The sequence below is a fragment of the Ylistrum balloti genome, unplaced genomic scaffold, assembly GCF_031769215.1.
Source record: "Ylistrum balloti isolate Yb309-2 unplaced genomic scaffold, AGI_CSIRO_Ybal_v1 Utg370284, whole genome shotgun sequence".
In the NCBI taxonomy this organism is placed as follows: Eukaryota; Metazoa; Mollusca; class Bivalvia; order Pectinida; family Pectinidae; genus Ylistrum; species Ylistrum balloti.
This window is the reverse complement of record NW_026782217.1, coordinates 519701-544780: the sequence shown is the minus strand read 5'-3', so window position 1 is coordinate 544780 and position 25080 is coordinate 519701. Positions and strand designations below refer to the sequence as shown.

General features: G+C 36.8%; 2 protein-coding genes across 2 annotated transcripts in view; one reads left to right on the top strand and one right to left on the bottom strand.

The window, feature by feature from the left end:
* The window catches only part of LOC132552879 (peptidyl-prolyl cis-trans isomerase), a 513126-nt gene that overhangs the window by 229112 nt on the left and 258934 nt on the right, over positions 1–25080 (top strand). The gene's annotated exons all lie outside the window — the stretch shown is intronic.
* Positions 1–25080, bottom strand: part of LOC132552878 (NALCN channel auxiliary factor 2-like) — a 100049-nt gene that overhangs the window by 8503 nt on the left and 66466 nt on the right. Inside the window, exon 2 of the mRNA XM_060217071.1 lies at positions 928–1108. Within this exon, the coding sequence (XP_060073054.1) occupies positions 928–1108 (181 nt within the window). The remainder of the gene's footprint in view (positions 1–927; positions 1109–25080) is intronic.

Genomic DNA, 25080 nt, shown 5'->3' with positions numbered 1-25080 from the left:
ATATACCAAGAGTGTTTCGTTTATTCGACATATCATTTAATAATCCGAATTCTGATTACACAAGGTTTTTTGTCAATCTCTCAGAGTAGACTTTTCTATAAATGAGATGACCTAATATAACTATGCTTAACAAAGGTACATGTATCTGTAGACCAATATTTTGCATCTTGGCTTTTGGTCAAAGATGAGTGAGAGAAAATTGTCTTCCATGCCAAACTACACATACACAGAACATTAGCTGTGTACAGGGTTGAACGAGGTTTCAGTTTAAGGCCGTTTGAACTCATCTCTAGCGCAACATTATCTTGACTGTGTCTTATTTGCATTCGGCTGTAATGTCTATATCAGCTGTACATTGTCAGTACCATGTACATTGGTATCCACTATCAGTGGTCTGGTGTACCGGTGTATCATTAAACACTAGATATACAGAAACATGACTATAGAACATGTGCTTTGTACTGATCCTTTGTAATGTTTTTACACGATGTGTTCAGAATCTTCCATGTCAACGTTACCACTATAGTACATAATAAAACTAATTGAAACTGGAAAATAAGAATTTTAAAAATTCGCAAACAAGTTAGTACACAAATTCTGCACTGTAAACTTATATATACAGTTCTAAAATGTCGTGATAGTTACAGTCAATATATTGTAGAACAAAGGTTGGAAGTATACATGTAATTTTAATAAAGAATTACACTACTGGTTCTCGATAATCATCAAAAGTTAAACACATAACGCCAAAGAGGTATCTCAATACATTGAAGTTAACATTTAAGCGAATTGTTTTCGGAATTCATGGATATTTATTTTCTTTTGAGAATAATCTTTAACCTATGAATTGGAGTAGTCTAGAATTATTACAAAAAAAAAGGTTATTGTGATACTAAAGTGAAAAATTATACAAGTAAACAAACTCACCTTTGCATATAAAGCTAGGGTCTCCTGCTTGAGCGTAGGACGTATTTGGACGAAAAAATGGGCACTTGCGCTCTACCTCCATGCACATGTCTTGACAGGGCGGTACGGGTATGTCTCTGTCGAAGTAGCACGCATGATAGTAGTCTATATGTAATGAGCATAGCCACTTCCTATATGCTACCTGAAATATAGTTTAAAAAGTAAATCTTATTTCTTTTCTAATGAATCCAAACATAAGTATAAACAGACACGTGCGCAATACATTTGTAAATCACTATATCATTGACGTCATCAGGAAAAAATACACAATATACTGTTAGTATTATCAGTTGTGACCTATTTTGACCCATGCTAAAATAATTTTCAAGAATGTCTATTTTTAACTAATTTCGAGGACTGAACACAATAGAACGAAAGATATGCCTAGAAATTAGAATAAAAGAAAACATTCTTCAATGAAAAACACATGCGTTTTTCGTCAAGCTTTTAGTCAAATAGCGAAAATATGAAAACTCGTACAATATTCCTACTGTTTTAGAACTAAGTGTTTGATGTTAAGGTATGAGTGGTCGTGTCTCAGTAATAGTGATAATTACCGACTAAGCATACCACACAACCAATAAATAAGTCGATAAGTCTAATTAAGCCGGGTATTTTACATCTACATGTGGAACCCATACGATTGGCTATTTTGAGGTAAGATGTGAGATTGACAGGAACCATATTTCATAATATTACAAAGTGTATTTGAGAAAACGTGCGACTGATGTATAGTGTAATAATCCAGACCCCAACATTTGCATTCGGTCGTTTTCTTGTGATGTATAAGTCTGCTAACGAACTACCAAATCTTGACCAAAACTGAGGGAATTTTTTAAAATTAAATAGCTCATTCATTATTTTCCCCAGAAAATTTCGAAATGAAATATTTTCATTCTGGAAAAATTGTCGTGACATTATCACCCACTAATTGGTATGCAGTGAGAATACATTGCCGGTCAGTGTACAGTTCTCCTCATCAGTATAATGAAAGACCACGTGAAAACTGGCATCCTCTGGAACAACTGCGCCAAAGACAACGGAACGGATTTAGGAAAATCTACTTTAATTTATGACAATCTGTCTCTCTTCTCGTTTTGACGCAATTTTTCTCAAGAATAAGGAGTTACACTATCTATAATTAGTGACATTTTCATATTTGTACTAATGATACCACATATAGACATTTTCTCGTGTATTATTATATACATGTAGGCGGTACCTTAAAATCAGATAAACCGCCCATTGTCTTAAAACATCGAATAGTTGATGTAGTGCCATCTATTTTTTTTTCAATTGATCAAGGTATGACCATAAATTTAATGATGACTTCTATTTTGGGATTGGTAAGTGTGTATCACTGGGCCATATATAAAGGAATGGGTTTTATTGGTAACGTACAACATATAGGTCAGTGACATCATGTAAAATTGTCCTCGGTAAATCAGTCAAGGCTCGGTCGATACTACAAATGTGACAACAATCAAGCATGTCAGCCACTTTACCCCGCATTCTCGGATATAACACTATTTTTACATTTTATGTCCAACTGCATCCTTTGTTTTATCAGATATAATGAGTTTGATACTACAAAACACTTCATTACCAAACATGCATGACGTCAACAAGGACTTGTCTTCGTCATTACATATTAATTAGTAATATCATTAATGACAAGTTGGCATACTTCAGTCAATCTGTAACTCGTTGTGAGACGACAAATACGACGGCAGGTATGTCTTGATATTCCCAAACTGTTGCTTGGAGCAGACTGACCTATCCCTATCAATGAATGTAAAAACTTGAATTTCTTAAAAGGTTTTGCTTTATTTTGAATGACAGTCAAATGCTAAGTCAGATTTTGAGCGATATTAAGAACACATACTGATCTCGAGGCGAGCTTCAAAGTGTGTAGTCATTTCATTTAATAGTCTGTAATCATTAAGGAAAATGTACAAAAAGATACCCAAGTGAGTATCATCTTTCAATACAGTTTTAGCAGTAAATACAATTAATACAATAGTACCAATCAATGAATTAAACTACAGCCATTCTTTCGAGGAGGCGACAGAGGAAAACCAAACTTTGAGGAAGGAAAAGTCATGATCTAGACATAGGAAGCACAATAAAAATCTAATTTACATTTTTTATATAAATATATCGATCTCCCAACATTTGGGGGGGATGAGACAAACAGTGTTATCTCTGTGTAGTTATATTTCATCGATCCTTCTAATGAATTCCTTGAAGTCTATCTGCCAGTTCATCACAAATAGGTCTCTGCCAGTTCATCACAAATAAATATCTGCCAGTTCATCACAAATAGATATCTGCCAGTTCATCACAAATAGGTCTCTGCCAGTTCATCACAAATAGGTCTCTGCCAGTTCATCACAGATAGGTCTCTGCCAGTTCATCACAGATAGGTCTCTGCCAGTTCATCACAAATAGGTCTCTGCCAGTTCATCACAGATAGGTCTCTGCCAGTTCATCACAAATAGGTCTCTGTCAGTTCATCACAAATAGGTCTCTGCCAGTTCATCACAGATAGGTCTCTGCCAGTTCATCACAAATAGGTCTCTGTCAGTTCATCACAAATAGGTCTCTGCCAGTTCATCACAGATAAGTCTCTATGGCATTTCACCACATGTAGGTCTCTGGCAGTTCATCACAAATAGGTCTCTACCAGTTCATCACAGATAGGTCTCTGGCAGTTCATCACAGATAGGTCTCTGGCAGTTCATCACAAATAGGTCTCTGCCAGTTCATCACAGATAGGTCTCTGCCAGTTCATCACAAATAGGTCTCTGCCAGTTCATTACAAATATGTCTCTGGCAGTTCATCACAAATATGTCTCTGCCAGTTCATCACATATAGGTCTCTGCCAGTTCATCACAAATAGATCTCTATGGCAGTTCGTCACAAATAGATTTCTATGCCAGTTCATCACAAATACGTCTCTATGGCAGTTCGTCACAGATAAGTCTCTATGGCAGTTCATCACAAATAAGTCTCTATGGCAGTTCGTCACAGATAAGTCTCTATGGCAGTTCATCACAAATAAGTCTCTATGGCAGTTCGTCACAGATAAGTCTCTATGGCAGTTCATCACAAATAAGTCTCTATGGCAGTTTAAGTGAAAAGAAAGTAAATTATTGAATTGTAATGTAGTGTTTAAAAATTGGAATTAAGGATTTCAGAATTAGTTGTACGATATAGAAAGAATTTGCTTTAAATTTCTTCTATTTTTCCTTATGATTACTTATTCATTTACCTACAATATACATTTTCTATGGTCTTAAGTTTATCCTACATTTATTTTCGGTTGAGTTGATTTTACCAAATAACGAAACGAAACGTACAATTCGATCTTATTTCTATAGTCTTAAGTTTATTCTACATTTATTTTCGGTTGAGTTGATTTTACGAAATAACGAAACGAAACGTACAATTCGATCTTATTTCTATAGTCTTAAGTTTATTCTACATTTATTTTCGGTTGAGTTGATTTTACGAAATAACGAAACGAAACGTACAATTCGATCTTATTTCTATAGTCTTAAGTTTATTCTACATTTATTTTCGGTTGAGTTGATTTTACGAAATAACGAAACGAAACGTATCTTATTTCTATAGTCTTAAGTTTATTCTACATTTATTTTCGGTTGAGTTGATTTTACGAAATAACGAAACGAAACGTACAATTCGATCTTTTCATCCGATATGAAATTATCACTTTCCAAGAATTTTATTAAGTTTAAAATTTCATCAAATTTATCTGAATCAAAGCACCAACTTAATTGGTTTGAAGCATTTCGTCACGACTATTTGGATGTGATGAACTTACAATCCCGGATTTTCTTAGCTATTTTCCGTAACTGCACGAATCGAAGTTTCAATAATAATTGATAGTGTTGATTATCAATAGTCATTGTTAAAGGTTAAATGTCAAGTCGTGCTGTAAAATCACACATTTTTGTAACACTCAAATTTCGTGATTAGAAAAAAAATCGATGGCACTTATAACGGGAACAAATCTTACTCATAACATAACGAAATCAACAACTATCACAGTTAATCTTATCTGGACATCAGTCATGAAATCGTGAGTTAACATCAATCGCGAGATCAGCAAAAAAAAAAAAAAAAACAAGCAAACAAATTATTTCATCGCCACACAAATTCTTTTTTACCTAGTACCGTACAGATACAAAATTAGCGAAGATAAAATTTCACGAAAATCAATTATTACCCCGTCACATGAACTATTGTTGATCGAACACGTTACTATTATTAGTGCATTCTTAACGGCCCGTCAACACATTAAAGGTCATTAGGGCCATCAACTGGTAAAACACACAGCGATCGAACACGTTACAGAGATCCTTTGCAAAAAAATAAAGGTGTATGACATCTTTCTGGATACGTCACAGACATAAAAACAGATGTCACACACCTTTAAGTTTCTGCAAAGAATCTCTGGCATACCGAGTCCGAAATCTTGACATTGAAACAATGAAATCGTGTCCATCTTTTCCTACGTCATATACTGAAATACATGCGGAATGTCTAATACCAGGGTAACTGAAGTTGCTAGGCGACAACTGCTGTTGTTAAAACAACATGTCTTGTCTAAACTCTGGTGACGCTGGATGATTTTATAGATAACATAGTTGATGTTCTTTTACACAGATTATACAAAATACAAAAGTGAAAGCATCATTTAATCCAAATTCAGATAAGATACAGTAGAGCTAAACTATAAATTAAACTGCATCGTACAATTGTTTCGTCCTCCTGGAACTCGTCAGTGATACTACATCGTACAGTTGTTTCGTCCTCCTGGAACTCGTCAGTGATACTACATCATACAGTTGTTTCGTCCTTCTAGGACTCGTCAGTGATACTACATCGTACAGTTGTTTCGTCCTTCTAGGACTCGTCAGTGATACTACATCGTACAGTTGTTTCGTCCTTCTAGGACTCGTCAGTGATACTACATCATACAGTTGTTTCGTCCTCCTGAAACTCGTCAGTGATACTACATCATACAGTTGTTTCGTCCTTCTAGGACTCGTGAGTGATACTACATCGTACAGTTGTTTCGTCCTTCTAGGACTCGCCAGTGATACTACATCATACAGTTGTTTTGTCCTCCTGAAACTCGTCAGTGATACTACATCATACAGTTGTTTCGTCCTCCTGGAACTCGTCAGTGATACTACATCATACAGTTGTTTCGTCCTCGTGGGACTCGTCAGTGATACTACATCATACATAAATAAAAAAAATAAACAAAACGACAGCCCGAGTCAACGACTAATGTAAATTTTATTCAAACTTCAGACAGAATCGTTAAACCACAAAACTGGTCTTTTGTGTCATGTCATACGGCCATGTCATAAATATCGTTATAACTACTGACGTCATAAGTACGTCAGGTTATGATGACGTAAAATGATTGTCTCTTAGTCGGAATATGTCCGTCTCATAGCGTTTTTTGCTTATTTTTTTCAAAATCAAATTACATAAATCTTCTCAATACCTAAATATGGTAGAATCAAAAACTGATCATGGAGGACGTATCCTCAGGTGATTTACCAATATCAGGAACTCGATGACCCCAGGGTCAATATCATGAACTCGATGACCCCAGGGTCAATATCATGAATTCGATGACCCCAGGGTCAATATCATGAACTCGATTACCCCAGGGTCAATATCATGAACTCGATGACCCCAGGGTCTCATATTTCGACGTGAAGAGGAATTACAGTTAAGTGTAGAAAACTAGTTTTCAGCATAATACTTTAATTCAATTTTGCTTAGAATCCTAAACATAGGATGACAGTTAATGCTATGCTCAGTTTACATTTGCATTACATGTTCAATGTATTGAAATTCATCTTATTTATTTAAACAAGATTAATTCTATATGTTACAAGAAGAACGACAGCATTGTAATTCATGTGACATTTAAGGCTCTTTCACCTTATAAATACATATGTTGATTTCTTGTTCACTTGTACATGTACATACTTAGGATATCTACATATTTTTTCAGTATTGCCTTATATGGACATCATTTGTTGGATCCACATCAAGGCTGTCTGTATTATACTGTAACATCGCCATCATTGTTGCTATTTTTGGATAAGTGTAGATTATAAAAAATCGTCTGGGTTCTATACTAGGAGCAAACAGTGTAACCTTGAAGGTAATATGTCAAATACCTTAAAGAACTATTTCGAGTATTTCGTGTCAAATGCTACTTGACGATTGATACTGTGAGATACCAAGTAACCTGAATTGTTTATTGTGATAAACGGATTTTTTAAACTTGTTGATTTCATCAATGTAACTTACTGAAATGGTAAATCTACTTAGTCCTTTTGTCTACAACTCATTTTAACTGCAAGTAAGTAGATATTTTTACTTATCTTGAATAAGCACTGGTGCGTAATTTTCTGCAATATTTTTAAGTACATGTTTGTGTAGGAACAAAACGCGAAGAGGTTGTGAGTTACTCTAACACTATAAACTGTTTTCTTTTTTTAAAAAATCACAAAATTAACAAACATAAGTTAGAAAATTAAATAACATTATTCTACCGAAATAGTTAACCTACAAAACGTGTTCATATCATAAGGTAGCATTTTAAACATTACTACTGCTTCAATAACAAGGAATCCAAGGATTCTCATGACCCGTTTTCATTTTCACTAATACTCATTCCGTATAATTTAGTTATAGACATACATATATATATATATAATGTTTTAACCACACACAAAAATCAATAGTGAAAAAAGTGTTCCGTTTTACAAATACATGTAATGATCGATGTACACGGGAACATATGAACTGAACAACATCGTATAATTCACTTCGACGTTTCTTTCTTGCTTACCAAACATGGCTTGTAATTGGTTTGCGTTTGGGTTTAATAGTTTCGTTCCCGGGGGAAGTCAGACTTTGTTACAGACAGTCAGTATTGTTTCTATGCCAGATGAGGTAAACACCTTTTGTGTGACTATACCAATAATTGTCTTCCTCTTAAGAACAAATTGGTTCCCTGGAGGATGCTTTTTAAACCTTCATCATTAGTTCGTTGTTTCCGTCGACACAAACGAATGATAATCCTAAATTTATTCATAAGATAAGACTAAGATTTCGTCAAATTAGCATAATAGCATCTTTCAGTAATCAATATTAAACAACGAATATAGCTTCATTCAACAAACCTAGTAGTGCATGACACAAATGTACTACACTAGCCTACCAGGTGATAACACTAAACCAAAGACCATGACACAAATGTACTAACACTAGCCTACCAGATGATAACACTAAACCAAAGACCATGACACAAATGTACTACACTAGCCTACCAGGTGATAACACTAAACCAAAGACCATGACACAAATGTACTACACTAGCCTACCAGGTGATAACACTAAACCAAAGACCATGACACAAATGTACTACACTAGCCTACCAGATGATAACACTAAACCAAAGACCATGACACAAATGTACTACACTAGCCTACCAGGTGATAACACTAAACCAAAGACCATGACACAAATGTACTACACTAGCCTACCAGGTGATAACACTAAACCAAAGACCATGACACAAATGTACTAACACTAGCCTACCAGATGATAACACTAAACCAAAGACCATGACACAAATGTACTACACTAGCCTACCAGGTGATAACACTAAACCAAAGACCATGACACAAATGTACTACACTAGCCTACCAGGTGATAACACTAAACCAAAGACCATGACACAAATGTACTACACTAGCCTACCAGATGATAACACTAAACCAAAGACCATGACACAAATGTACTACACTAGCCTACCAGGTGATAACACTAAACCAAAGACCATGACACAAATGTACTAACACTAGCCTACCAGATGATAACACTAAACCAAAGACCATGACACAAATGTACTAACACTAGCCTACCAGATGATAACACTAAACCAAAGACCACGACACAAATGCACTAACACTAGCCTACCAGATGATAACACTAATCAAAAGACTTGTAAAAAGAGAACTTGCTTTAGAATATGGATTACAAACGACGGCATTAAACCAACATGATCGATGGTTTTGTGAGACGATTAAAATTTTAACACTCATCTTATATTTCATATGGATGTTATACGCAGATTCTGTAGTTAAACCTCCAAACATGTGCTGCACAACAGCTAAAATTGAATGTTAGTTAACAAAGATTCTGTAGTTTAATCTCCAAACATGTCCTGCACAACAGCTAAAATTGAATGTTAGTTAACAAAGATTCTGTAGTTTAATCTCCAAACATGTGCTGCACAACAGCTAAAATTGAATGTTAGTTAACAAAGATTCTGTAGTTTAATCTCCAAACATGTGCTGCACAACAGCTAAAATTGAATGTTAGTTAACAAAGATTCTGTAGTTTAATCTCCAAACATGTGCTGCACAACAGCTAAAATTGAATGTTAGTTAACAAAGATTCTGTAGTTTAATCTCCAAACATGTGCTGCACAACAGCTAAAATTGAATGTTAGTTAACAAAGATTCTGTAGTTTAATCTCCAAACATGTGCTGCACAACAGCTAAAATTGAATGTTAGTTAACAAAGATTCTGTAGTTTAATCTCCAAACATGTGCTGCACAACAGCTAAAATTGAATGTTAGTTAACAAAGATTCTGTAGTTTAATCTCCAAACATGTGCTGCACAACAGCTAAAATTGAATGTTAGTTAACAAAGATTCTGTAGTTTAATCTCCAAACATGTCCTGTACAACAGCTAAAATTGACTGTTAGTTAACAAAGAGTCTGTAGTTTAACACCCCTCCCTCTAATGTCCCCCGTACACGTCTGTCTTTCTGATATCATGTATCTGTTGATATGGTGTTCGTTATAGCTATACCTGCTGCAATCAAATCGATTTGTGATAGTCAATGTTTACCTAGCATGTATGTAAGTAAAGTATTCAAGTAAAAAAACAAAATGCTTGGTTCTTTTTCCTCGCTTTAGTGTTTCCCTATGAGCAACATTTCAATTTTCTTTCTTGGCACGGTATTTGACATATGTAGATATTCATTACATCATAACTACCAATGATAGTAAAGTGTCTTCACTGAGTGCTGAAGGATTACTTGTCAAGTATAATTTACTATTAACAGTAATCCTAGATAATGTAATAAAACATGAAGAAATATATATATATATATATATATAAATCATTTGACCTAAGTTTTGGTACTGTTGCTTGGTGATGTTCGAGTCTTTCCCACTTCAAAAAAAAGGAAATCTGTAGCCTTTCTTTGGATTCTTGGTAAACAAATGTCATTTCTTTTGAACATGGTATTTTCGTTCTATATTGCCCTAACTTTGTAGACTCAGTCTACCAAATACAGTATTTTGATTTTCTTCTGGAAATTCAACAATTTATACTAACCCCAGGACTACGCTGTCTAAAGTTCACCGAAAACTATTAAATAAATAGCTATTAGAGATGTCTGGGACAGTTGGCTTAAAAATGGCTTAAACATAATCAGTTTTAAGAACATGTATATTATTGACGTTTCTGTGTAGGGTTAGACTGCACGGTCTACTGTTTTCAACAGCATGATCCTAAGATTCACAGGATTGTCTAACGTGACTACTACCAAGGGGACATACATAGACCAAAATAGATCCGTTGTATCGCTCCTTCCTTTCGTCTGTACTTTATCTTTCTTTCTTTCATTTCCACTCTTGGTGTCCCTATTAGCAACCGCCCTCATATTACCGTGGCTGTTGCGAAGACGTTGAACTCCGTAAAAACAAGCAAGCAATTTGTCAAACAAAAAACTAGAATTTATAATGAGCAGGTCCATATCACACAAAAGGTTTATTAAATGACAAGAGTTGGTGTTATATATCTGAAGTATTTTTTTATTATGCCAGAGTGAAGAAAAGTTTCACAATACGAAAGTACCTAGCAGGGCTCCTAGCTGACAACAGGCTGGTATGAAGCGATGTAAACCTCTGGTTTTTAAACTGTTACGGAGACGAGTTACGCGAACGTTAAGTGCACTGATGTGTTGCCGACCATAGGTCAACGTAATTACCCCTTGGCGTCCGGTCAATTCCTACAAGTGACCTCATATAACAGAGTTAGGCCGCTAACCCGCTACGCAGCATCCAGCCGACAACTGCGAACCGCTATCTGTCCTTATATTTCACCCAATCAGCTTTCAAAACTAGGTACTTCGGCATCTACTTCACTGAGACGTGATATGCATGTATCAATGAAGTGTGTCATTACAACCACGCCGCATGCGCGTGCATTTTTTTTTCAAAATATTTCCGATCGTATATCAATCCCAATCGGTAGTATGTTTTTACGAGGAGGCAACATTTGTATACTTAAAAAAGATGAAATCTTATCTAAAGTGACAGAACCTGGCAAAAAAATTCAGAACAGATGGTTTAAAGAACGAATATGTGGATTCCCTGCTGGGAATCTCCGTAAGACCGTATATTTGTTAAGGAATCGTGTACATGCTTTCACCCAACAAGAAGAACGCTGATCAATAGTTTTATAACACACATCTGTTTCATTGTGAAATTAAACATCTCCTAAAACGGCAGTAACAATGATAATTAAGAGCACGCGTCGTCATGGGGTCACCCAAGGGAAAGACACTACGGGGGCTTCTTAAATAAATAATGTCATTTCACAGACATTACATACTTGGATTGATGGGGTTGGGTGTAGTTGTAGACGTTGAACAGCTGCTAAGTGACACACACTGAAGAGACGCGAATCTGGACAATATCCAACATTGCAGTTGTTATAGTAACTGTTTTTTCAAGTGCACTTGACACGCCACAGTCCATGTATATTTGTATTAGGTATGTCTTTATAACACAATAATGCTGGCCGTAGGCCTGGCGTGTGTGATCTGTGATACTGACAGTTCTCAACAGGAACAAACTCACATCAAATTATCTTAACGTACATAATTTTAATTCATTCGAATGGCACGGTTCGGAACACCTATTCTTCAGAAGTAATGCGCTCTTTGTAAGTTATGAATTTATCACAAAATCATTTTATTAATCATTCCGCTTAGGTTTTTAAAAAAATTCTTTCGAACAATTTAAAATCTTCTAAATCGCCTCTTTGATTTTCACACTTTCGGAACTTAATATCACTGACATGTTATCAAGACGAGACTGACGCGTGTTGCTCGATGTAGTATTTTGCTCTAGTGGAGCCACTTCTAAATTCGTATGTGCTGTTCTTTTGAGTGATTATATTAATCAATTAATTTGGGTGTCCTCGTAGTAGTTGGTGGCTTTCTCATTGAACAACATACGAGAGACCCGTCACATGCCATCCAGAGAAATCAGGGTGAAGGAGCATCGATCCACGAACCTCACTTCCGGTTACGTAAGATCAATGTTCTGAGCTATCCCCCTCCCTTTCGCCCATTTTGTGATATTCAAGTAGACTGTTAACGTATATGAAAGTATTATCGATGTCTGTATATCATATCCACAGCAGACATGCCGTGGAAATCATTATTAATCTAGTGAGGTTCATGCATTATCTCACCGAAGACCGATTTTCAAACCAGCACTCCAACTGTAAGAAAGTACTACAAGAATACTTACACATTAGTCAACACGAGTGAATAAAAGCTTTTTAAAGGAGGTCATGCACAGAGGGTGAAAAACGGCTCACAATTTTTTTTTTCATCTAAATTAGTCTATTGCATTAAAAAGCAAACTTTTCAACAACAGATAACACCTGTTGGACCAGTATTTTGACTAGAATGCCACCTATATCAATACTAGGAAACCCTTTGGGCCTTTTACCTGACATATGTCGAAAGGAAACGATCCAAATCGCAACGCGACTAATAGGTACACTGCACTAGTATATTTGATCACTTATTTTATTCCGAGTGAATGAAGAACTTCAAAATGGACGACGGACACGCATCTATGACAAACATATACGATATTAGCCAAACAACAGAGATACATATTTATTTTCGTTACAATTTACACACATTGAGTCGTGCGTTTGGGAGGAAAAAACACAAACATATCAACAGATTAATACATATGGCAAACAATACCTTGTTTTTTTTTCAGAGAATAGACATACATTCCTGTGTAATATGTTTTACAATATCCATCCATTTCCTTCAGCAAAAGGGTTCACTAGTCAAATTTGACACGAGCTACAACTTTCCACGTGTTTTACTAGTTAAGCATCTACACGACCAAGATTGAGAAAACATAAACAAATAATAGTCGTACATTATGTTATACAACATTTTCAAGCGTTTTAGTGACATCATACAATTGGTCGTGTTTTGTGCACATGCACTTGTTTCGGGATATATGCGAAGCATTTGGGAAATGGAAACCTTTTTATCTCAAAATTAATTCTTTCTAACTTGCATTGCCAGTTATAATGGCGGTATTCGTCAGAAAGTTGAAGGCTCACAGAATACACAGCCAGAGGTCGGCGCGAACTCAAAAAGGCCACATATGTCGGAAGTTAAAAACGATCAAAGATTCACACATGTCAGGACGTAGGCGATCACGACTGAAACATCTTTACCACTGATGACACTAATCGCGACAAAGGAAAATCACAACAGTGAAGACGGTACTCGCTACAAATTATAGTCACTCTAGTGGAGACGGTACTCGCAACAATGGATAGTCACTCTAGTGGAGACGGTACTCGCTACAAATTAAAGCCACTCTAGTGGAGACGGTACTCGCTACAATGGATAGTCACTCTAGTGGAGACGGTACTCGCTACAATGGATAGTCATTCTAGTGGAGACGGTACTCCCAACAATGGATAGCCACTCTAGTGGAGACGGTACTCGTTACAAATTATAGCCACTCTAGTGGAGACGGTACTCCCAACAATGGATAGTCACACTAGTGGAGACGGTACTCGCTACAAATTATAGCCACTCTAGTGGAGACGGTACTCCCAACAATGGATAGTCACTCTAGTGGAGACGGTACTCGTTACAATGGATAGTCACTCTAGTGGATACGGTACTCGTTACCATTGATAGTCACTCTAGTGGAAACGGTACTCATTACAATGGATAGTCACTCTAGTGGAGACGGTACTCGCTACAATGGATAGTCACTCTAGTGGAGACTGTACTCGCAACAATGGATAGTCACTCTATTGGAGACAGTACTCGTTACAATGGATAGTCAATCTAGTGGAGACGGTACTCGTTACAATGGATAGTCACTCTAGTGAAGACGGTACTCCCAACAATGGATAGTCACTCTAGTGGAGACGGTACTCGTTACAATGGATAGTCATTCTAGTGGAGGCGGTACTCCCAACAATGGATAGTCACACTAGTGGAGACGGTACTCCCAACAATGGATAGTCACTCTAGTGGAGACGGTACTCCCAACAATGGATAGTCACACTAGTGGAGACGGTACTCGTTACAATGGATAGTCACTCTAGTGGAGACGGTACTCGCAACAATGGATAGTCACTCTAGTGGAGACGGTACTCGTTACAATAGATAGTCACTCTAGTGGAGACGGTACTCGTTACAATGGATAGTCACTCTAGTGGAGACGGTACTCGCTACAATGGATAGTCATTCTAGTGGAGACGGTACTCCCAACAATGGATAGCCACTCTAGTGGAGACGGTACTCGTTACAAATTATAGCCACTCTAGTGGAGACGGTACTCGTTACAATGGATAGTCACACTAGTGGAGACGGTACTCCCAACAATGGATAGTCACTCTAGTGGAGACGGTACTCCCAACAATGGATAGTCACACTAGTGGAGACGGTACTCGCAACAATGGATAGTCACACTCAAGTGGAGACGGTACTCGTTACAATGGATAGTCACTCTAGTGGAGACGGTACTCGCTACAATGGATAGTCACTCTAGTGGAGACGGTACTCGCAACAATGGATAGTCACTCTAGTGGAGACGGTACTCCCAACAATGGATAGTCACTCTAGTGGAGACGGTACTCCCAACAATGGATAGTCACACTAGTGGAGACGGTACTCGCTACAATGGATAGTAACTCAAGTGGAGACGGTACTCGTTATAATGGATAGTCACTCTAGTGGAGACGGTACTCGCTACAATGGATAGTCACTCTAGTGGAGACGGTACTCGCAACAATGGATAGTCACTCTAGTGGAGACGGTACTCGTTACAATAGATAGTCACTCTAGTGGAGACGGTACTCCCAACAATAGATAGTAACTCTAGTCGAGACGGTATATCCAACGATGGATAGTCACACTAGTGGAGACGGTACTCGCTACAATGGATAGCCACTCTAGTGGAGACGGTACTCGTTACAATGGATAGTCACTCTAGTGGAGACGGTACTCGCAACAATGGATAGTCACTCTAGTGGAGACGGTACTCGTTACAATAGATAGTCACTCTAGTGGAGACGGTACTCGTTACAATGGATAGTCACTCTAGTGGAGACGGTACTTGTACAATAGATAGTCACTCTAGTGGAGACGGTACTCGTTACAATGGATAGTTACACTAGTGGAGACGGTACTCGTTACAATAGATAGTCACTCTAGTGGAGACGGTACTCCCAACAATGGATAGTCACACTAGTGGAGACGGTACTCGCAACAATGGATAGTCACTCTAGTGGAGACGGTACTCGCTACAATGGATAGTCACTCTAGTGGAGACAGTACTCGTTACAATAGATAGTCACTCTAGTGGAGAAGGTACTCGCTACTATGGATAGTAACTCTAGTAGAGACGGTACTCGTTACAATGGATAGTCACACTAGTGGAGACGGTACTCGCTACAATGGATAGTCACACTAGTGGAGACGGTACTCGTTACAATGGATAGTCACACTAGTGGAGACGGTACTCGTTACGATGGATAGTCACACTAGTGGAGACGGTACTCGCTACAATAGACAGAATGCAACATTCGAACTGTGATTATCTGTATGGAAGAGTAAAACATCACAAGGTATGTCATCGTAGCGTATCTAAACAGATACTGTCAGACTATTAATAATCATGTAAGTTATTTTTGTTGATTTTGCGGGTATTCAATGGCCTCACGTTTCCTTATAAACCGTTTAAATAATTCTAAATAATTTTTACTTAAAGTAATGAGTCTACGGGTAATTTTAATCCGCGAAATATAGTAACGATAGAATTTTTTTTTTCAGAAAAATCATCAACATTGAACGCAATAATAGTACACTGAATTCCAGTGCTATCCCTTCGAATGTTCTCTGTCGAATTTCTACACCAAATTGTGACGGAGACATTCAGTACTTTATACTAGTTGTCGGAGATCATGACAAGACTGGTCTCGATGATTCAGGTTATATGATATTCGACAGGATTTGCTTTAGAGTGCGGAATTTCATTATCGATATTTTGATTCTACAGAAAGCATAAAGAGGTTTTGATGCTTGTAGTGTTATTTAATAATTTAATTCGCATTTAAAGAACAAAAAATGGATTCAAATTTCTACTCCATTTTCTATAATAAAAAAAAATTACGGGGCCCTGCATCCTCGGATGTGGTATCAGGAAAACGTCGCACAGTAATTATTTCACGTTTGAACATAAAGATCGACAAGTTCGCGGTGCCCACATACAATCTTTGCACTCTAAAACAATTTGAAATTGAATTTCATCTCCTGTTATGTGGATTTTCTAAAAATGTATGAAAAGATTTAAAGGTTAACAGGAAGAAATTGGAAATGAAATCAGTAGACTGCCAGTAGTATATTCAGTGAACAGGTACGTTCAGGGTGTACTCTTTGATACAACTGATGAATCTGTAATTCATTACAAAATTACACGCAGTAGTATACTGACAGTTCAGTAGTTGACAACATAGTGTACTCTGTAGTACACTGATAGTTCAGTAGTTCACAATATAGTGTACTCTGTAGTACACTGACAGTTCAGTAGTTCACAATATAGTGTACTCTGTAGTACACTGACAGTTCAGTAGTTCACAACATAGTGTACTTTGTAGTACACTGACAGTTCAGTAGTTCACAATATAGTGTACTTTGTAGTACACTGACAGTTCAGTAGTTCACAATGTAGTGTACTCTGCAGTACACAGACAGTTCAGTAGTTCACAATATAGTGTACTCTGTAGTACACTGACAGTCCAGTAGTTCACAATATAGTGTACTCTGTAGTACACTGACAGTTCAGTAGTTCACAATATAGTGTACTCTGTAGTACACTGACAGTCCAGTAGTTCACAATATAGTGTATTCTGTAGTACACTGACAGTTCAGTAGTTCACAATGTAGTGTACTCTGCAGTACACAGACAGTTCAGTAGTTCACAATATAGTGTACTCTGTAGTACACTGACAGTCCAGTAGTTCACAATATAGTGTACTCTGTAGTACACTGACAGTTCAGTAGTTCACAATATAGTGTACTTTGTAGTACACTGACAGTTCAGTAGTTCACAATATAGTGTACTCTGTAGTACACTGACAGTTCAGTAGTTCACAATATAGTGTACTCTGTAGTACACTGACAGTTCAGTAGTTCACAATATAGTGTATTCTGTAGTACACTGACAGTTCAGTAGTTCACAATATAGTGTACTCTGTAGTACACTGACAGTTCAGTAGTTCACAATATAGTGTACTCTGTAGTACACTGACAGTTCAGTAGTTCACAATATAGTGTACTCTGTAGTACACTGACAGTTCAGTAGTTCACAACATAGTGTACTCTGTAGTACACTGATAGTTCAGTAGTTCACAATATAGTGTATTCTGTAGTACACTGACAGTTCAGTAGTTCACAATATAGTGTACTCTGTAGTACACTGACAGTTCAGTAGTTCACAATATAGTGTACTCTGTAGTACACTGACAGTTCAGTAGTTCACAATATAGTGTACTCTGTAGTACACTGACAGTTCAGTAGTTCACAATATAGTGTACTCTGTAGTACACTGACAGTTCAGTAGTTCACAAGATATTGTACTCTGTAGTACACTGATAGTTCAGTAGTTCACAAGATATTGTACTCTGTAGTACACTGACAGTCCAGTAGTTCACAATATAGTGTATTCTGTAGTACACTGACAGTCCAGTAGTTCACAAGATAGTGTACTTTGTAGTACACTGACAGTCCAGTAGTTCACAATATAGTGTACTCTGTAGTACACTGACAGTACAGTAGTTCACAAGATAGTGTACTTTGTAGTACACTGACAGTCCAGTAGTTCACAATATAGTGTACTCTGTAGTACACTGACAGTTCAGTAGTTCACAATATAGTGTACTCTGTAGTACACTGACAGTTCAGTAGTTCACAATATAGTGTACTCTGTAGTACACTGACAGTTCAGTAGTTCACAATATAGTGTATTCTGTAGTACACTGACAGTTCAGTAGTTCACAAGATAGTGTACTCTGTAGTACACTGACAGTTCAGTAGTTCACAAGATAGTGTACTCTGTAGTACAAAGAATTCGGGCCAGGTGAGCTAAAAATTGAAACTATTGTGTAGGAACGGTGTCGAAACTTGAAGTCGTCGAAGTGTGGAAACTTATGAAAGATATCTACCTAGCGCCACGTCATAGCCTGAAGTTATCTCAATATTCGTTAGATTCACCTTTACACTGAAATCTTAAAGTCTGCACAAAGTTTAACGGTAATCTTCGTGTCACAAATTGCGTTTCCCCCCGATTGTTTCCGATTTCTCAAAGTAATTACATAGTGTATTAATTGATTTTCCTGGGAGAAACTACGCTTTGAACAGGCACAGCATGCAACAGAATTATCTCAAATGTAATGAGTATCTAACCAATGTGAATAAATCCGGCTTCGTATGTACTTTCGTAAACTGGTTTGTCACCTTGAAACTTAGAAGAAGTAATTAAGAATTGATTTTTGAAATAGAGTTTGAAATACTAGTACAAAAACGCTAATTGTTTTCATAGCTGAATTACAGCATATGAAGCGTTAATTTGTACCATACAATTTCAGACACATTTGTACAGTTTTGAATAACCTTATCTTTGATTGTACGTCTAATAAGGAAACAAAACTGAATTATTACAGCGAACATATATTGCTGACATATAATTAACTATTAATTAAAATCTTTGCTGAAAAGACCGAAGAACCTTATACGTCTTATACAGAGTAATTATCAGGTCTGGTAACCGAGACCTTGCCAACTCATTTCAATTTTTGTCTATAAATGAAATTTTGTTCTTTAAGAAAAAATATTTTACATATCTATCTTTGACGAGGCAATGAACATCATTATAAATTCCTCTACATTAGCTGTCTATCTCGATCGTCAATGAAATGAACATTCTACTGCCAAATTGTAAAATAGGTGTTGATTTCAACGGTCTCAATTTCTGTGCATTAAAATAGTTGTCGCAATTGATTCAGTGTTCAATTGCTTGTCTCCATATTATGATTTAAACGATGGACTAAAAACCGGATTTCTGAAGTTTTGTTTTGTTTTTATTTTTGTTTCGTTCCGTGACCATGAACACGGATGGTGTTGGATGGTTTTAATACTCTTTCCAGAAAGTGACATATCTTGTATCAATCAAGGTTTACATTAACAATGAAGCATGAAATGCATACCCTTCCGTAACACATGGTTCTTCAGAAAGGTTTAAACGTCCATCAGTGATCCAATAGGTAGCCATGGAATATCGACAAGATGACAAAAACGGGGTAAAAAAAAGTGGACAAAACAAATATTTATACGAATATCGGATAAAAGGGTAGGTCCAGGTGTCCCGGAAGAGTAAGTGTCTTCTGCTTTGTCAACTACACCCTCCATGTAAACCCTGGTCAATCCAAGAAAGTAATGAAACAAGACACAAATATATATACGGGTACTTTTTTTGTAATCGTCTTTAGATTTATTTTGTATCGGTTTTAGAGATTTTGTTGAATTTCACTGGTGGTATACAAGGACTCTCACTGTAGTGGATCAGTGTCTACAGGACAAAACAGCTTAGTTACGTCTCATTTCAGCCAATAAGTAACAACGCATTGCAAAGAGAATCTGACAGAACATAAATTTCATATTAGAAAAATGTTTATACAAAATAATCAACAAACATTGCAAATCAAGTCACTATAAGACTACATATGAATATGTCAAGATTATCCACTGTCAATACTTTAACATCACCACTGACATTTCTCATCCAAGTATATCGAACTTGGCAACACCATGTGCTCCAGATCTGAGGTGTTCAGTTCGATCATTATCCGTCCTGTGCTTGTCAGAATGTCATTTAATCAGACATTTTACTCTCCCTTTTGGTGAAGACAATGCGACGGATCTTCCTCGTGTTATTCAGAGCGGTATTAACCATATAACAAAATTATACCGCCCCTTTAAATTGCCTTTGCACTTCAATGGACAATAAACCAAGAAACGAAAAAAAAATCTAAAAATATGTGGGGCGTCTTCCTGGGCGTTGACTGGATACGGAGACTGAGCTAACAAACAGCACTGGTCATTATCTCATTCCTGTCAGTCTGTTCTCGACCGATAATACAGGCGATTCGACAATGGATCTTTGTTTAGATGTTGAAGATTAGGGAGATAAAAGTGAATATCAAACCAAATTAATCGATCATATTTTTGCTATCCGTAGATAAGACATCCGTCAGGGTCTCTAACCTAGATTAGCTAGTTAACGCCGATATTGTCAAAGAAAACCTAAAAAAGTAAACTATTGGAAGGATGGATACATAATTCAGTGAACATTAGAGACAGTGATAAACAAACCTAAACACATAATGCAATGTTGTATTAAAGAAGTGAGGTTTGATTTGTGAAGTGGGAAACAAATAACGTACAGAAGAGAAACGAGACTTCAACGGACATCAGTAGAATTGTGAAACAGACTTTAACGTACATCAGTAGAACTAAGATACAGACTTTAACGGACATCACTAGAATTGTGATACAGACTTTAACGTACATCAGTAGAACTGTGATACAGACTTTACCGTACATCAGTAGAACTAAGATACAGACTTTAACATACATCAGTAGAATTGTGATACAGACTTTAACGTACATCAGTAGAACTGTGATACAGACTTACTTTAACGGACATCAGTAGAACTAAGATACAGACTTTAACGTACATCAGTAGAACTGAGATACAGACCAACGTACATCAGTAGAACTATGATACAGACCAACGTACATCAGTAGAACTGTGATACATACTTTAACGTACATCAGTAGAACTAAGATACAGACTTTAACGGACATCACTAGAATTGTGATACAGACTTTAACGTACATCAGTAGAACTGTGATACAGACTTTACCGTACATCAGTAGAACTAAGATACAGACTTTAACATACATCAGTAGAATTGTGATACAGACTTTAACGTACATCAGTAGAACTGTGATACAGACTTACTTTAACGGACATTAGTAGAACTAAGATACAGACTTTAACGTACATCAGTAGAACTGAGATACCGACCAACGTACATCAGTAGAACTGTGATACAGACCAACGTACATCAGTAGAACTGTGATACAGATCAACGTACATCAGTAGAACTGTGATACATACTTTAACATACATCAGTAGAATTGTGATACATACTTTAACATACATCAGTAGAATTGTGATACATACTTTAACGTACATCAGTAGAACTGTGATACATACTTCAACATACATCAGTAGAATTGTGATACATACTTTAACGTACATCAGTAGAACTGTGATACAGACCAACGTACATCAGTAGAACTGTGATACATACTTTAACATACATCAGTAGAATTGTGATACATACTTACTTTAACGGACATCAGTAGAACTGAGATACAGACCAACGTACATCAGTAGAACTGTGATACATACTTTAACATACATCAGTAGAACTGTGATACAGACTTTAACATACATCAGTAGAACTGTGATACAGACTTTAACATACATCAGTAGAACTGTGATACAGACTTTAACATACATCAGTAGAACTGTGATACATACTTTAACATACATCAGTAGAACTGTGATACAGACTTTAACGTACATCAGTAGAACTGTGATACAGACTTTAACATACATCAGTAGAACTGTGATACAGACTTTAACGTACATCAGTAGAATTGTGATACATACTTTAACATACATCAGTAGAATTGTGATACAGACTTTAACGTACATCAGTAGAACTGTGATACTGACTTGAACATACATCAGTAGAACTGTGATACAGACTTTAACGTACATCAGTATAACTAAGATACAGACTTTAACGTACATCTGTAGAACTGTGATACAGACCAACGTACATCAGTAGAACTGAGATACAGACTTTACCGTACATCAGTAGAACTGTGATACAGACTTTAACGTACATCAGTAGAACTGTGATACAGACTTTAACGTACATCAGTAGAATTGTGATACATACTTTAACATACATCAGTAGAACTGTGATACAGACTTTAACGTACATCAGTAGAACTGTGATACAGACTTTAACGTACATCAGTAGAACTGTGATACAGACTTTAACATACATCAGTAGAACTGTGATACAGACTTTACCGTACATCAGTAGAACTGTGATACAGACTTTAACGTACATCAGTAGAATTGTGATACATACTTTACCGTACATCAGTAGAACTGTGATACAGACTTTAACGTACATCAGTAGAACTGTGATACAGACTTTACCGTACATCAGTAGAACTTAGATACAGACCAACGTACATCAGTAGAACTGAGATACAGACTTTACCGTACATCAGTAGAACTGTGATACAGACTTTAACGTACATCAGTAGAATTGTGATACATACTTTAACGTACATCAGTAGAACTGTGATACAGACTTTAACATACATCAGTAGAACTGTGATACAGACTTTAACATACATCAGTAGAACTGTGATACAGACTTTACCGTACATCAGTAGAACTTAGATACAGACCAACGTACATCAGTAGAACTGTGATACAGACTTTACCGTACATCAGTAGAACTTAGATACAGACCAACGTACATCAGTAGAACTGAAATACAGACTTTAACATACATCAGTAGAACTGAGTTTATCGGATATAAGTAAAAGAGATATATAAATTTTAGCTTACGTCATCAGGAGAAGTGACCATTCTATGAAGATTTCGATGGGGATGGGGGAGGGGGCGCTCATACTGAGAGGCATAGGAAATGTGAGATGAGAACTTTGCAAGAGTAAAGAGAGGTAGAATGTGTGAAAAATGTAACAAAACCATCAAACTTTTACAAACTTAATTGAGAGAAACTGACACCTGCAAAAATCTATGGATATAGGTTCTTGATGGAGCTCTGGTAAGGCAAAGAGAGTAGCCAGTTGAATTCAAATAACTCCACGTAGATGCCGTGGTAAGATTTCAGAAAACTTACATTGTTGTGTTTTTGTTGTAGTTGATAGATATATTTGACGGTATTCCTGAGAAGGGAAAAATCGAATATTCTGGTTTAGAGAGGTTGGTAGACCGTTGGTCGCTGTTTTTTTTTCTGTTTGCTATACAAATGTGATATCATTACTGACTCCTGCTCCTTTCATCTGATAATATGTGAACAGGAAATGGTGATTTACGTCTAACAAAGAAAGGTCGTTGTCCGGATAAAACAATTCCGGATTGTCACACCTCCAATATCAATTACACACATGGTGTTGATATGAGTTTCATAAGGATAAGGTTGACATATATGTTACAGGATACTAATCTCTAGCAGTCTTATCCTCTATTCAGGCTGACAGAATACAATATTGATTTATTTTGACCTTCGGTTTCAGCTATGAATTTCAAACAGTAGCGAAACTAGTTTCGGTTCAAATAACTTTATTTATAAGTTACATGCATTCAAACCAGTAGCGAACTCGTGTAAGGAAAGCAACGTTTTCAATAAAGTATACAGCACTTGGGAAGGCATGCACTCTTCACTACATCTTTGTTGAAAAGTTTGCTATAAAACTCCTTGGTGAATCTCTCCCTGGGTGATGACTGCAATCCGTTATTTTATAGTATCACGACGTCTTTTCCCTCTCAAAAACAAAACCAAGATAGTAAGGACTATGAAAACTATATCTGACCACGAGTAACGCGATAGATTAATACAGTTAGGATGGAATAACCAAATAATGGCAGGCCAACAAAAAACTCATAGACTACGAATAAATAAAGAACAAAACCGTAACCACAAAATAATTGCAAGCCAACCGCAAATTGTAGAAGGTTTACCATAAAATGCAATGCCAATAATGAAAAAAATGAAACAGCAATGGCGGCATAACCAAATAAAAAGGCCAACAAAGAACGAAACATCAGTTAACACTAACGACAGTCCAGCAATTACCAAATAATGGAAGGTTAACGATGCTTTCGTAACAAGATAATTAAAATATAGAACAATCGTAGCAGGATAACCAACTAATGGACGGCTAGCGCAGGATTGATGGAACATAATATCATTGGCGTGGTCACCAAATATTGGACTCTCTAGTACAAGGTAACCTAAATAGGACGTGGAAGTTGGCGGCAAGTTTATTTCAGATGAGGATTTTCCACAATTTTCTAATAAAAGCAGGAGACAATACCATATGACTCTCTAGTACAGTCAGGAGACAATACCACGTGACTCTCTAGTACAGGCAGGAGACAATACCACGTGACTCTCTAGTACAGTCAGGAGACAATACCACGTGACTCTCTAGTACAGGCAGGAGACAATATCATGTGACTCTCTAGTAGTCAGGAAACAATACCATGTGACTCTCTAGTACAGGCAGGAGACAATACCACGTGACTCTCTAGAACAGGTATGAGATAATACCATGTGACTCTCTAGTACAGACAGGAAACAATACCATGTGACTCTTTAGTACAGGCAGGAGACAATACCATGTGACTCTCTAGTACAGACAGGAAACAATACCATGTGACTCTCTAGTACAGACAGGAAACAATACCATGTGACTCTCTAGTACAAACAGGAAACAATA